Genomic DNA, 16,641 nt, shown 5'->3' on the forward strand with positions numbered 1-16,641 from the left:
CTCAAACAAGCGAAATAATACACAACATATTTTATACAAGTTACATAATATATAACACTGATATTTCCAAATAGTTTAATGGAAAAGTAATGTTGTATATCAGGGGTGGCCAGCTCCTTGAGCGAGCCATTTTTCATAATTTGAAATGTTTCGCGTATTATGCAAAAAATGTATTAAACAAATTTGTTTACTAAAATTATACTTATTGAAAAGTACAAAATATGTGTATTGAATTAAAATATTAAAAATTAAACATTTATTTTACTTCTCTTGACAATTCTGGAATGAAGGGGATACATTTATCGAGAGCCGCAAATAATCCTCCAAAGAGACTCAGGTTGGCCACCTCTGCTATATATTAATAAAATCATAAATATCTTAGTTTATCTCAATAGGATTAATTTTAATTCATAACAGATGAGAGAAAAATAAAGAATTTTTTTTCTAATTTTATACATTTTTATTAGTTTTTATAAATAAGGCTATTTTATTTAATTTATGACTAATTGTGATAATAATTTACAAAAAGTTTCTAATTTTCTCAAGAAGTGTTTCCAAAAATATGAAATACTTATTATATAAACGACAGGAGTACCCACAATTGACCCTTTGTTACGTATACCTGGATTTTACGGCCTACATTTTTTTGGGGTTCTGGGCGGGGCTTAGCGAGGAAAGTGGTAATGCCATTCTGCAGCCGACTGTACATAAAAAATCAATGAAATTTGAAGACTGGATCCATGAGTTTTATTTTTTATGCCATTGAGTATATAAATACCGATCTATTTTTATAATGCAGCCATAAATATTTGGTCTAATGCACGCGAATATTCGACAATCGTTTTTAAGTCACGGCCAAACGGAGATCTTATCCGAGAGTCAAACAAGGTTTCGACTATCGTTATATTCTTTCCCGTCTAACGAGTGCTTGTTATTGTAGCTTGTATTACCAATTAAATTCGTGTTTTCTTACCCTTCGATGAGGTCGTGCGTTTCCAACGAGAAAATTCGAGCCGCACGATAATTGGATGAGTCACATTTTCCCTTATTCGAGTGGGTTTACAGTGTAAAAATATCCTGAAGACAAATAAATTGCTCGAAAACAACATGTAATTATTTCGACCTACCTACAAGGAATTTAACCTAACCCAACAGCAATTTTTTCCTAATAATACGTGAACTTTTTCGACCTATCCTAACTGATAACCTCCTATCGAACAACATAAACTTGTGTTCATTCCAAAACAAACACGGCCGTACACGTAGTTATCAAAGTAAACCTGCGTGAAACAATGACGTATTGTTCCACAGTGTATTTATAGATTCGTCACAGATAATTTTTCGAATTTATCGCGTGTTATTCCCGGTCAATTTCCCATCGGACATAGACCACGCACAAGAATTCATATCATCGTCTGGCCAGTGCATTTTTTAATAAAACCAGTTCCACACAATCCCATCAAGTACATTTCATTTAATTCCGCAGTTTCGCAAACCCGTTTTTAATCTAATGCGAAACATTTTACGGATTCGTGTTTATTGGACAAGCCGAAATTTTAACAGATAAACATTCGCAAGTTATGGGCATAACTGTTTGATAACAAAGTCGTCCAATATGAATATGAGTGTTGACATAAATATAATCATTTTGTATAATATCAAAATTCCTTAATAAAATATAAAAGGGGAAAATTATTTTTTTCTTAAAATTTTAAGCCTGTAAATGCAATTCAAAAAAAAAAAATACCTAAAAATTTCTCAAATATTTTAAAAAATGTTTTGATAAATATTTAAAAATAATATATTTTTAAATGCAAATATAAAAATAGTATTTTTTTTTTCATTGATAAATTTTGTAATGAAATGTGAAAAACTTAAATTATAACAAATCATAAATAAAATACATAAAATAGGTTTATGACCTAAATATTTAAAATTTTATTTAAAAATATTGAAAAACTTAACTAACATGAAAAAATTTAAATAATTTTTGAAAGTTTTATTATCAATATTAAAAATTTTAATTAAAATATTTAAGCATATTATTTGTTTAAAAATTGAAAAAAATAATATTTTTGTACAAGTCTGTAAATGAAATCCTTAAAAAACCTAAAATGTTTCAAATATTTTAAAAGATGATTTGAAAAATATTTCATAATAATATATTTATGAATGCTATAATAAAAACGGTATGTATTTCTTCCTTTTTTATTTATAAATTTTCTTAAAAAATATAATGAAATATGAAAATCTAAATTGTCACAAATCATAAATAAAATGTGAAAAAATATTGAAAAATAATTTGTAATATTATGAAAAATAATAAATTTTGACTTAAAAGTGTCCTAAATATTTAAAATTTTTTTCAAAATATTTTACCTACAATTTTTAAATTTAACTGAGTTGTGAAAAAATTTTAAGTAATTTTTAGAATTTTTATTATCAATATTTAAAATGAAAATAAAAACATTTAAAAATATATTATAAAAGCTAAATAAAAACAGAATTTCTTTCTTTTTTATTTATAAATTTTCTTAAAAAATATGAGATGTGAAAATCTAAATTATCACAAATCATAAATAAAATATGGAAAAATATTGAAAAATAATTTGTAATATTAAGAAAAATAATAAATTTTGATTTAAAAGTGTCCTAAATATTTAAAATATTTTTGGAAAATATATATAACCTACAATTTTTGAAAAATTTAACTGAATTGTGTAAACAATTTAAATAATTTTTAGATTTTTTCTTATCAATATTTAAAATGAAAATAAAAATATTTAAAAATATTGATAGTTTAAGAGAATAATAATAGTTTTGTATAACTTTATAAATGAAATCATTAAAAAATCTAATTTAAAAATGTTTCAAATATATGAAAAGATGTTTTGAAAAATATTTCAAAATGATATATTTATATAAAAGCTAAATAAAAACAACATTTCTTTCTTTTTTATTTATAAATTTTCTTAAAAAATATAATGAGATGTGAAAATCTAAATTATCACAAATCATAAATAAAATATAAAAAAAATAATAAAAAATACTTTGTAATATTAAGAAAAATAATAAATTTAAAATATTTTTGAAAAATTGAACTGATTTGTATGAAAAATTATAAGTAATTTTTATAATTTTCGTTACTAATATTTAAAATCGAATAAAAACATTTAAAAATATTTAGAAATTAAGAAATTTTTTTTTTAAAATCCTTAATAAATATAACCTAAAAATATTTCAAATATTTGAAAAGATATTTTAAAAAAATCTAATAAAATGTGAAAACCTAAATTGCCAAATCCAAATCAAATAAAATATGAAGAAATAATCAAAAATACATTTTAATATTAAGAAAAATGTTAAATTTGAACTTAAAAGTGTCTTAAAAATTAAAAATATTTTTAAAAGATATATTTCCTAAAAATTTTGAAAAATTTAAATAATTTGCATGAAAAAATTAAATAATTTTTGCAATTTTCCAAAGTCATAATTAAAAAATGGATTTAATTATTGATTATTTAAAATTTATAAAAAATAATATTTTTATACAAGTCAATAAATGATAATTAAAATGTCAAACTTAAAAATATCCCAAATATTAGAAAGATGTTTTGAAAAATATTTAAAAAAAATAACAGTATAAAACACAATATTTAAAATATATGAAACTAAAATGTTTATAAAACAAAACAACACCAATTTATCCAAAATCTAATCTAACAGGAAATTTTGTATAAATCCGTATTTATTGGACAACATGTACTTTAAACAGATAAAATGTTCAGACTTTACAGGGATAACTGTTTAGTTTCAAAGGCATCGAACAAATGTCGTGGAGGAATAATAAGGCAAATATTTGTTTTTGTCCACGTTTTGAGCCGTTACGCCTCGTAATTGGAGCCATAAAACAAAATTGTTGATGGCACTGTTCGTTTCGACGAGAAAAAAACTGTAATTGGAGAAATACAGTGCAAGCGTTTTAAATGTTTAAACATTTATCCTCAATTACTTTGTCTCACAGGCAATTAAACTTTTTTCCTTCTCCCGTTTGCTACGGACCATTTGTTAATGTTATAAAGTTCATAATATAACAGCGGGCACTAAAAGAGATCCGTAAATAGAATTAGAATGTCGAAGACTTTGATTTACCGTTCTACCTTCCCCCAATTTTGTTCCGGACTTTTCATAATTGAATTGAAATCGAAGATGTTTCATTGGAGGCTGAGTCAACACTTTTTTCGGTTTTAAATATTGATTGAAGTTGCCATATTTGGTTATAAATCGTTTCAATGCAGTGTCACTTCTGCTGTCACCCGACATAGAACAAAAACCATTAGTTCCGAAATATGTGATAAAACTCCATCAGTTCAATTACACCATGAACTTCTTCACATTCATCCATCATTATTTCGATAACCGCTCCAAGTAACCGTTCTTCAAACCCCAGCAACGACTAAATCACACGAACCGTCCGTTTGTTGCAGGTCGATCAGCGGCTCCACCATCCCGACGAACGACACCAACTCCTTGGACGGCTTCGAGCGCGGCGAGAAGACGCAGCTGCGCGGCCACCAAGTGCACCCGGTGCTCGATTCCCAGGTGCTCGTCTGCTACGAGAAGCAGGGCGTGCAGGAGCGCGAGACGACGCCGCCCGCGCCGCAGAACTGCTATCCGCTGGTGCCGAACATCTGCGTGGAGGCGGGCCGCATCCAGTTCATCAATCAGGAGCAGCAGGACGGCGGAAACGGCGCCTTGGCGCTCAACGACGTGTCGCCCACGGGCGGACGGGTCACCGTCACCAGGGGGCAGCAGACGGACGAGGATGAGGACCAGAAGGCCGCCGAGGCGGAGAACAAGGAAATTCAGGTCAGGATCTTTAGGTTTTTTTTCTACGTGACATTAATTATTATCTTTCTGTATTCCCTTCCATTTAAACACCTTTTTTGCATGTCCTAATTGTAAATTACTTTCCAAATTTATTAATTTAGATGATTACCATGTCTTTGTATTATTCTTCAATGGCTGGAAATTTTCAATCTACCATATTTTATCTTTCTCAAGTTTTCATTACTTTCCATTTCTCCATTGATATCTTTCAGTAAACCTTCTTGAAACATTTAAGTTAAATCAAGGTAGGTAATAATGTATGCATTAGGATGGCCCATTATTTTTTTAACTTTCAACTTTCGAAAAATTGGTTCCTAGACACCTTTAAAAAATACTCTCCAAAAATGAGCTCTTAATTTTAATAGGAAAGTCCTCCCCATCTTAGTTTTCCATTTTCTTTCAGTCCCATTATAAAAAAAGGTAAAAATTTCTTTTTTACTTTTAAATTTTATAACCCACAGATAAGTAAATATTATAAAATATCCAACATATATTTTTGTAGGAAATTAAACGCTCTACAAAAAAGGTCTCCTGTGGTTAATCGATAACTCTACATTTAGAAGATATTCGCATTCGAATCCCAATGTGTACAGATATTAATACATTATTAATAAATATTTTAATTTTATTCAGTTCAAGACACAAGTTTCAGACACTATGTAAGGAAACAGAATTGAAGAAAAACACACACAGATGGCACTGGTATGACAAGTTATGAACAACAGAACTACCAACATTTGAAACTAAATTCTCAAAATCCCCAGAGAAAAAATATTCAATTATTAATTTTGTGGAAAAAAATTTGACTTACATTTTAAATAAATCCTTTAAAAAATATTAAATCACGGTAATAAATTATGAAAGGAGAAAATTATGAAGAGAAAATATTATTAAAAAATTAATTAGAAAATAAACTTAAATTTTTGTAAACATTTTTAAAATTCATGACTTGGATAAATTTAAAATATTTATTTAAAAACTAACGTCAAACTTCCTAAAAGATATATGACGCACATTTTATAATATTTACTTATCAACGAGAAATAAAATTTAGAAGTAAAAAAGAAATTTTTGTTAAATTTTTTAAAACTTCCAATATATATAATTTTTTGTAAATCGTTCAATTTCCTACAAGAAATGTAGATTGAATTTTCTGTACGATCAAATAATGACGAGATATGGATTTTGCCATATGGAACTGAAGAAAAAACGGAAAACTGAGGTGAGGAGGATTTATTAAAATTAAGAGTTCATCTTTGGAGAGCATTTTTTAAAGGTTGAATCAATTTTTCAGTATCTGAAGTTAAATAAAATAGTCTATTTTTTTAGCCCATCCTGATATGCATGCTAATTAAACTTCCTTTTTTATACGTCATAATTGGAAATTATTTTCTAATCTTGGTTAGTTTAGGTGATGTCCTTGCATCATTTTTTAATGACTGGAAGACTTTAAACTACCATCATTTATCTATCTTTCTCAAGTGTTCATTACTTTCCAATATTTAATTATTAAATTTTTATTATGTTACTTTTCAATATTCAATTTTTATCTTTTCGTAGAGAATTTTAAAAGCTTTTGGTTTGGATAAGGTAATAAAGTATACTAATTAAACTTTCTTTTTACATGTCTTAATTGTAAATTACTTCACAAACAAACTTAGTTTGTTAATTTAGATTGCTTCCTTGTTTTTCATCATTTTTCAATGACTGGAAGAGTTCCAATTACCATATTTTATCTGTCGTTCTCGACTGTTTATTCTTTCTAAAGTTCATTTATTATCTTTTTGTAGACCTTTTTAAAACCTTTTAGTTAGAATAAGGTATTAATATATTCATACTAAAAAAGACATTTTTAAAGGTTTAATTGTAAATATTTTTCCAAACTGAGTTGGTTAAGATTGTTTCCATAAATTTCAATAATTATGACTTCAAATTACCATCTTTTATATATCTTTCGTAAATGTTACTTAAGTAATTACTTTTCAATATTTAATGGTTTGTTTTAACTGCAAAAGCATTCTGGCATTATTTTTAAATTTATTTAAAGTATTTTAGTTGCAACAAGCTAATATCCATACTAATTAGACTCCTTTTTATGGCCCTTGTAACTGTTAATAACGTTCCAAAGAACTAATGGTTGGTTTTGATTGTTTCTAGATTGCAAGAACTATCTTTTATTACTTTTAATCACTCAGACTTCGTTTTGTTCCAACTAGTTAAAAAAAAAAATGCATCCAAACTAATTATGCCATCATTCATTCAACAACGACCGGTCATAAATCCCAGATAAATCGCGTCGAAAAGAACAATGCCGTCCGAAACTTGGCGTTGTTTATCGGCCATCAAAAACAGGAAACGTTTTATCGCATCCACAAAAAAAGAGTTTGTCCGACAGTTCCTCACATATCTTTCGTTTTTCCCCGCTGACAGGTTGCCGTTAAACGTTCCAACGGACATTTTTAATTATTCCCCGGATGAAAAATGGTAATCCACGACGTGACTCGATGTATAACAGTAACGGTGCTAAAAAAACTGCACGAATTGGACCAATTTAAAACGAACGTCAATTAAATTCGCTTTCGCCAAACACTGTTCGGCCGTTAAGGCCGCGATTGATGCGCCACAGGTTTTTGTCACGTCGCATTTTGACGATAGGCCGTTTCCTGTCGTGTTTGATAGTGTGGAGAGTTTGTTTGTGGTTATAGACGGCGGATAAGCGGCGGATAAAATGAATTATCGCCGATAGGAAGTACCGACGATGATATTGTCCATGCGGTTTCTTGGTAATGCCGTCACATGTTAGCCACAACTTTCAATTCGCAGTATTCGCTATTTCGCATGTAATGCACATCGTGTTCGAAATCCCCATTATTTGTTGTTCTTTTTGCAGACATTTTTGGAATCTCGAATAGCGGAGCTGGAATCGGTGCTGGAGGAAGCCCAGAAACGCGACCTGCGCTACAGACAGACCATCAGGAAGCTCCAGAAGCAACTCGAAAAGGTAAGGAAATGCGACACGACCGTTAGAAAACGTTCTAGAAAGCGATATAATGTCCCGCGTCTTCGGGGAGTCGACCTTTGTCGCACACGGACTTGATCCGTCCCCGGAGGTTTTCCCTCGGAGAGAAAATCTCGATTTTAACGCGGACTGTTTTCAAGGTTGAAAAACAGTAATTGCCCATTAAAAAAAAAAAAAAAAACGATTAATTACGGAGTACAGCTGAGACAGACTGGAGACTGGTTTCGGTGGTGTTTTATTAAAACGTCGCGCGTCCGCCTGTTAAAAAAAAGGCAACTGAAAGACCATCGGCGAAAAGTGATCGTACAGGTGACCGCTACATCGAATCGCACTTAAACGGCTTGAACTTGTTTCGGTCGCTTGTGCCAAGTGTCTCGCGTAATCGATATCACAGAATGAAAATGTATCAAATCCTTGGGAATTGTCCTTGTATGTTGAACTGGGGGAAGTATAACAAAATTGTAGTATTGAATAAATATTTTGAGAATAAAATATGATTAAATAAACAAACGACGATTATTGACCATTACTTATAAATGTTAAAATAAAAATCAAAAAATAAAAATTGAAAAAAAAAAGATATAAAGAAAAATATAAACCTCAGACAAAATAATGAATGGTATTAAAAGTATGTAATATATATGATACTTTCTAGTAATAATATATAAAATTTGAAACAAAAATTATGCCTAATTTTCGAAATGAAAAAATATAAAAAGCAATGAAAAAACTAAAAATAGATAAAAATCTAAAAAAATAAGGAAGTATTAAAAAACATCTCTTTAGATTAACTAGATTAATTATTATTATTAGTTTTCTCAGTGTTTAACTATTAATTAATAGAAAATGCTTCATTGAGAACGTAAAATTATTGAAAATATTTTAAGAAGAAATATTATACTTTTTTTAAATGCAATGTAAAAAATACGAGAATATTTATAAAATTAAAATGTTAGGAGAATTAGAAAACGTTAAATATTAAATTCTTAAAAAGGATAAGAAATGTACGAAAAAATATTTGAATGTAATCATGTAATTCTAAAACAATAAGGGAAATAAAGTCTTGTAACAAAAGTCTCAAAAAATATATTTTATTACCCAGATTTTTTTCTGTGTAATATTAAAATAAAAATATCGAGGATATCATTGATATTAAAATGTTAATAAACTAGAAAACTATTCAAATTATGCAAATTTTTTAACAATTATTAATATTAGATAAAATACTCAATTTATAAAATGAACTGAAACTCTTCCTAAATTATGCAAAAATTTTAAAAATTATAAATATAAGAAAAAATACTTAATTTATAAAAATAAACTGAAGCTCTTTAAAAAATGTAATTTTCAGAAATTTTTAATATTGAAATGTGTGAAAAAATATTTGAATATAAATAAATTCTGAAACGGTAAGGGAAAAAAAGTAAGGAACAAAAATCACACAGACTTTTTTCTGTGTAATATTGAAATAATATAAATATCGAGTATATCATTGATCTTAAAATATCATTGAGATAAAATATTTAATTTATAAAATACACTGAAAATGTCAGAAATTTTCAATATTGAAATGTGTGGGAAAATATTTGAATGTAAGCATATAATTATAAATGCAATAAATTCTAAAAGAGTAAGTTAAAAGTCTTATAACATAAAATTCTTAATACATATATTTTAATATTCAGACATATATAATTTATAAAATAAACTAAAGCTCTTTAAAAATGTAATCCAATAAATTAATATTCAGACATATTCTTTCTGTCTTATATTAAAACAAAAATATATTGAGAACATAAAATATTAATAAAAGTAGAAAACTTCTCAAATTACGAAAAAATATTTGAATATAATCATATAATTAAAAACAGTAAAGGAACAATATGTTCTAAAACAGTAAAGGAAAAATGTCTTGTAACAAAAGTCTCAAAAAATATATTTTAATACCCAATTTTTTTTTCCGTGTAGTATTAAAATAAAAATATTGAGGATATCATTAATATTAAAATGTTAATAAACTAGAAAACTATTCAAATTACGCAATTTTTTAAAAATTATTATTATAATAAGAAAAACTCAATTTATAAAATAAAGTGACACTCATTCCAATTTATGCAAAAATTTTAAAAATTATAAATATAAGATAAAATACTTAATTTACAAAATAAACTGAGGCTCTTTAAAAAATGTAATTTTCAGAAATTTTCAATATTGAAATGTGTGAGAAAATATTTGAATGTAAATAAATTCTGAAACAGTAAGGGAAAAAAGTCTTGGAACAAAAATCTCAAAAAATATATTTTAGTAATTAAACTTTTCTGGGTAATATTAAAATAAAAATATCGAGGATATCATTGATCTTAAAATAACACTGATATTAAAATGTTAATAATGTAGAAAAATTTCCAAATTAGGCAAAATTTTTAAAAAATATTAATATAAGATAAAATACTCAATTTATAAAATAAATTGTAGCTCTTTAAAAAATGTAATTGTCAGAAATTTTCAATATTGAAATATGTGAAAAAATATTTGAATATATGCATATAATTATAATTGCAATTCAAATAGTCAGAAATATTCTTTCTGTCTAAATGTAATTGTCAAAAATTTACAATATTGAAATATGTGAAAAAATATTTAAATATAGGAGAAGTCTTAAAAGATACGAAATAAAAAAATATATTTTAATATTCTGAAAAATTTTTTGTTTGTAATATTAAGAAAACAATATAAATATTTCCAAATTATCCAAAATTGTTAAAAGAACAAAATAACATATGAAATAAACAGAAATTTAATTGTCAAAAATTCTCTCTCTGTCTTCTCTATTCAATAAATGTGTGATATTTGAGAGTACCCAAATATCTATAAATGAAAATTAATTATATTGATTAATATTAAAATTAATATAATTTATTAATATTTTTTATGTTGATAAATAAATTTATTTAATTAAATAATAATTTTTTAAATCTGTATGTTAAGAATACAGAAAACGTCACAAATAACATAAAATCCTAAAATATTGAAATAAGGTAAATAATATTAATTAAAAATTGAACTATAAAAATCTAATTAAACCAAAATTGTCACAAATATTCAGAATGACAAAATGTTATAATAATTAACTAAATGCTTGAAAAAATTCAACCAAGGACATGAAGTATTATGCAAAAACAATCCTGATATACGAAATTAAGACAGTTTTATTAATTGCACGGGAAAACACGACGTCACGACATAATTCAAACAGACCGACTCATAACACCGTTTATTTAACGTAATCCTGCCGTCCGAGGACGCTCGTCCCGATCCAAGGATTCTGTTTATCCCGGTCCTTTGTTCGCGTCGCTACGGCCGGGCGTCATAAAGCACGTCGCTTATTCGGTGCCGAGGGCCTCCTTAACGTCGCATCTCCCGCTCCAATAAAGCTCAGCTTTCGCTGAATCGCCAAACAGGCCGGTCCAAGTTTTTTTATTTATTTAAAGGTCCACTTACATAAAAAAGGACGACGCACGTAATTAAACCGTCCTTTGGTCCGGCCCCGTCGTGGAAAGCCGTCCGTCGCTGGAACGGAGGCATAGAGCCGCGGATAGCTCTCGGCCATGCGCACACGTCCCCCTCGCTTTTAAGGGGGACTCATGTCTGGCATGGCATGTGATAAAGCCGTTCACTGCCATTAAGTTGAGAGTGTTTTACGCAAGGGTTGGAAACAGTCGCCGTCGGCACACGAGACTAACAAACCAAAAAAATAAAATAAAACAAAATAAATTAAAGTCGCTCGCCAAACCGGACATGCCGCAGTGGGTTGTATGAGAATCTCGCGAGTGTCGGGGTGGTTGTTGTTTTTTTGTTTTTTTATATACTTGGAGCGTGGTGGTGGAGTTTCGGTAGCAGACTCATGAATGGGATCCGCTCTAACTAAAACTGGCGTAAGTCGATTTTTCCGTAGTGTTATGACTGCAGTCGGTTTTTTCGAGGGACATACCCCCCTTTGTCCACGCAACCGACCCCGCTGCATGCGGCAGATGCCGACTTGTTTCGATTTCGTTGTCTGCCACTCTCAACTGTTTCAATTTACAATTGTGTGATATATTCTCATTTTTTTTTCACAGTTTGTCATTAGAAAACTATGCATTCTAACGTAATAATAATGTCTGGGTTTGGGCATTTATTGTTTGAATTGTTTAAGGTAACTGTAAAAAATTCATTTTGAATGAATCAAGTATTAAAAATAGATTAGAAATATGAATAGGACCGCTTATTGTTGTTTACTGTTTAGTTATACAATTTTTTAAATGTATAAACATTTTTGTAATATTTAAACATCTTTTTAATTATCATTTAAATGCTCACATTATTACATGCCTTCAAATATATTTTAACTTGTCAACAATATTTAATTCAGTAAAAGCAATTGGGAATAGTTTTATATTTTATTTTATTATTGGGTGTAAAATCCAATAATTAAAATTTTAATTAAGGTTATTAAATATTTTTATTATTTTTTAATAACTTAATTAAAAGTACATCTTTTTATTTTTATAATTGATGTACGTTAAGATATTTAAGAATGAAAGATTTACTTATAATAAAAAAAAATATCGAAGGAAAAGTACAGTACAAATGTATAAATATGATCGAGAATTATGGTTAACTTTTTCTTTAATACTTAATATTTGTGTATATTAACATAGTCTAAATTTGATTATTTAACGAAATATTCAAAAAATTTATAAATTTTAAGTAGTTAGAATAGAAAATGAAAAATTAAATGTTTAAAAAAATTATGAAATTTAAGTAGTTTTAAATAGAAAAAGTAAAATTTAAAATCTTTCATTTTAAAATATATTCAAAAGCTTAAAAAACTTGATAGATATTTAAAAAAAATTGAAAATTAAATGATTAAATTAAGAAAAATTAATTTTATCATTGTACCTTTTATTATTCCTTTTATTCATTAAAAGTTTATTAAAAATTTAAACAATTCAGGAAAGTCTGACAATACTTTGAATTATTACCAGTTTTTTATGTATTCAAGGAATGTAAAAGAAGAATAAAGTAATATATTTAATTTTTAAAATATATCATTGAAAAATTACCAAAATTCAACTTACAAGGATATAGAAAAACGCCTAATTTAAAAATTTAAAGTCGACATTTAGATCAATTTTAGATAAAATTGGTAATAAAGAACATAAATAAATAATAGTACGTTGAAAAAAAAAAAAAAAAAAAATGCAATCAAAATTCTAAATATTCTAAAACGTAAGAAATTTTGTATTAAATTATTATGTATTTCATATGCATTTAAAAAATCGATTCATTCCAAAAAATTTGAAATGATAAATAATTAAATGCTCAAAAAGATATAATAGTTCTAAAAAAATATTAATATTCGATAATCATTTGTTTAAATTATTTCTGAAAATGTTAAATATAGAAAAATATATTTAATAGCAATATAAAATTTTAAAAACAAAATAACTAAATTATGAATAATTTAAAAAAATTAGAACACAATAGAAATGTTTTAAATTATTATTAATTATAAAAAATAAAAATGCAAAATATATAAAGTATGTAGAGAATAATTTAATAAAAAAATATTAAAATTGGCAATTATAGAAACGTTCGATTGAAGTAATCATATTATTTATAGATAATATATGTATTTAAATTTCAATGTACTTGATTTTTAACATTATTTTAATTGTTTGTATCATTGTCATCATTAATTTCAACAATACTGAGACTTTTTGTTCTTTCAGTTATTTCATTTTCTTCTAAAAAAGATACAATAGGCATATGGTAACTAAAGGAAGAAATAAAAATGTTTGATTCAAATTTATCTAAGTATCTAAGCCCTTTCTATAGAGGGCATCGGTTTTCGTTTTATATTTTGTAGTAATGAGTTGTCGATCATTGGATATGGCCATTCAAATAATAATCAAACAAAAACACTATTTCAACAATGTACAGAATAAAAACATTGAACTTTTCTCTAAATCCATTCAATTTCGTTTATAAGATATATACCTCAGATGTATAGGTACAGAAATTCTGGTATAAACATGTCGGTGACGCGAACATACGAGATTTCACCCATCCATAAAGTGTCTAAGGCGCACAGCACACTGCGCGTGCGCCAGTCATGAATATGTCGGTGACGCGAACCCATAAAATTTTCCCCTACCAAAAAGTGCCCAACGCGGGTAAAGAAATTTTCACTTCAATAAATTGTTGAAAACAAATATAATTAAATAATAGGAAATTGAAAATATCAAATTGGAAAAATCAAAATATCTAAAATTTTAAAAAATCATCATTCATCATATATCATTTTTAAAACTTGATAATACTTGAAATTTTTTTTAAATTCTCAAAATAATTAAATGCACAAAAAAAATATCGATTATGAAAATATATCAATATAATAATCGACAGTGTAAAATATTATTATATAATTATTTGTTATTTATATCCTTCTAAAACTATTAAATACTGAAAAATAATTTCAATTCTAATTAATTATTATTGTATTGAAAATACTGATTTTAGTAAATTGTTCAAATTCTCAATCAATATTTGAGAATTAACTATGTAAGAATGAAAATGAAATAATAATTCAATTCAGGTTTTTATAACAAGCTATTGAAAATTGATCTACAACATTTACTGTACTTAATTAGCATTGGCGGTACATACCTTTTGGATTGTTTCAATTCCAAATATTTAGGTCGACGTAATGACATTCTACTGTAATTCAGAACTACAAGAACGTGAGGACCGTCCAAGAAACGAGAACAGAAATAAAATGTAAATTAACATACTTACATACGGTGTATTCGTGGTTAGCAATAATAAAATTAAATAAATAACTTCATAGACCCACGAACAAACATTAGATTTTATTGTGACCATTGCAATTATTTCTTATTGTAGAAAAAACATTAAACTGAGGAGTATTTTCTAAGCGTGCTGTTATGTTATTATGGTACCTGAAATTAAATATTTTACGGGCATCATTTCATTTTAATACCAGACACAATCAAAACTTTAACAGACTTCAATTATTACAGCGAATTGATTGCCTCGCAACTCCAACGAAACGGATCCAAAAAGCCGGTCCAGCACACGTAACTCGACGGTGCATAATTGATGTGTCGAAAGTTCCAATCGGACGGCGGTCACGACGCCGGGGTTGTAGCGTCGCGTCACACAAGACACACGGACCGCAGGTTTAATTTCAATTGCGGCGCCCTCGGTGCCGGGCCTGAATCGAATTCCCGTTTATCTAGACGTGTTGATCACGAGGTGGGGGTGCGGAACGGGGAGACAGTCAACGTCCCTTTTCGCGGCCCTTTCGCTCTAGTCGCCGCCGCCGCCGCCGCCGTGTCGTCGGCCTCCATGAACTTTTGGCAGGGCGCAGCCGGAGGAACCGCCAGGTGTCTGTTTCATTTTCTGTTTGCAGAGGATTCACCGGTGATTCCCCCGAATCGAATTAAGCAAAGTATTAACTGATGTTTATATCAAACTTCGTGATACACATTAACATAAAATTGGTCGGCAAATACCATATTTTAATAGTTGATGTATTAAATTAATGACAGAAATAAAATGTCCCGAGACAAAAAGTCGATTAGGATTAGGATTAGGAAAAAATATCTTTTATTGTTTACAATAATACTTTAAAAATATTAAAATAGAATATAATTTTTATTATTATTATTATTATAAATTGGGAAATTAGGAATTACTATCATAGAATATTTTTAAAATAATGATATTATGATATTTATTTAGATACATTATTATAACATCTTTATTTATCAGAAAATAGTTTTTTATTGATAAATATAATTTAAATAAAAAAACAATTATATATTTGGGACTGAAATAAATTAAAAATATTAAAATAAAATATAATTTTTATTATTTATTGAACACTATTGAAAAAATTGAAGAGTAACTTTCCTAAAACTAAAAAATAAATAAACTATACACATACAATTAGGCAAAATATTAAATTGCTAAAAAAAGAAATATCTTTGGTGATAACATGTTTAATTTTTATAAAAAATATTTTTAAAATATTGGTAATTTATATTATTTATTTAGATACATTATTTTAACATTTTTATTTATCAGAAAATAGTTTTTATTGATAAATATAATTTAAATAAAAAAGCTTTTATATATTTGGAACTGAAATAAATTAAAAATATTAAAATAAAATATAATTTTTAATTATTTATTGAACATTATTAAAGATATTTTTAAAAATTGAGAAGTAACTTTTCTAAAACTTAAAAATAAATAAACAATACACATACTATTAGGCAAAATATTAAATTGCTAAAAAAAAGAAATATCTTTCGAGATAACATGTTTAATTTTTATAAAAAAAGTATTTTTCAAATATTGGTTGTTTATGTTATTTATTTAGATTCATTATTTTAACATCTTTATTTATCACAAAATAGTTTTATTATTGTTAAATATTATTTAAAGAAAAACCAATTATATATTTGAGACTGTAATTAGAATTTAATAAAAAAAATTTATATCAAACTTCGTCATACATAAAATCGGTTGGCAAATGCCATATTTTAATAGTTGATGTATTAAATTAATGACAGAAATAACATACTCCGAGACAAAAAGTCGATGAAGATCAAAATTGTTTAGATAATATGAAAAATATTTTTTATTGTTAATAATAATAA

At 26.9% G+C, this 16,641-nt stretch overlaps 1 protein-coding gene across 8 annotated transcripts in view; it reads left to right on the forward strand.

The window, feature by feature from the left end:
- The window catches only part of LOC109604720 (uncharacterized), a 66,670-nt gene that overhangs the window by 26,879 nt on the left and 23,150 nt on the right, over positions 1-16,641 (forward strand). For 5 of the 8 annotated variants that reach the window (XM_049968061.1, XM_049968063.1, XM_049968066.1 and 2 more), the window contains exons 1-3: positions 4,342-4,428; positions 4,488-4,869; positions 7,781-7,891. In XM_049968061.1, coding sequence (XP_049824018.1) covers positions 4,382-4,428; positions 4,488-4,869; positions 7,781-7,891 — 540 coding nt within the window. In that variant the 5' untranslated portion in view covers positions 4,342-4,381. Of the gene's footprint in view, positions 1-4,341; positions 4,429-4,487; positions 4,870-7,780; positions 7,892-11,655; positions 11,845-16,641 lie in introns of those variants that run through there. The other 3 variants (XM_049968062.1, XM_049968068.1, XM_049968067.1) reach the window with 2 other exon arrangements.

The sequence above is a fragment of the Aethina tumida genome, chromosome 5 (genome assembly GCF_024364675.1).
Source record: "Aethina tumida isolate Nest 87 chromosome 5, icAetTumi1.1, whole genome shotgun sequence".
Classification (NCBI taxonomy): domain Eukaryota; kingdom Metazoa; phylum Arthropoda; class Insecta; order Coleoptera; family Nitidulidae; genus Aethina; species Aethina tumida.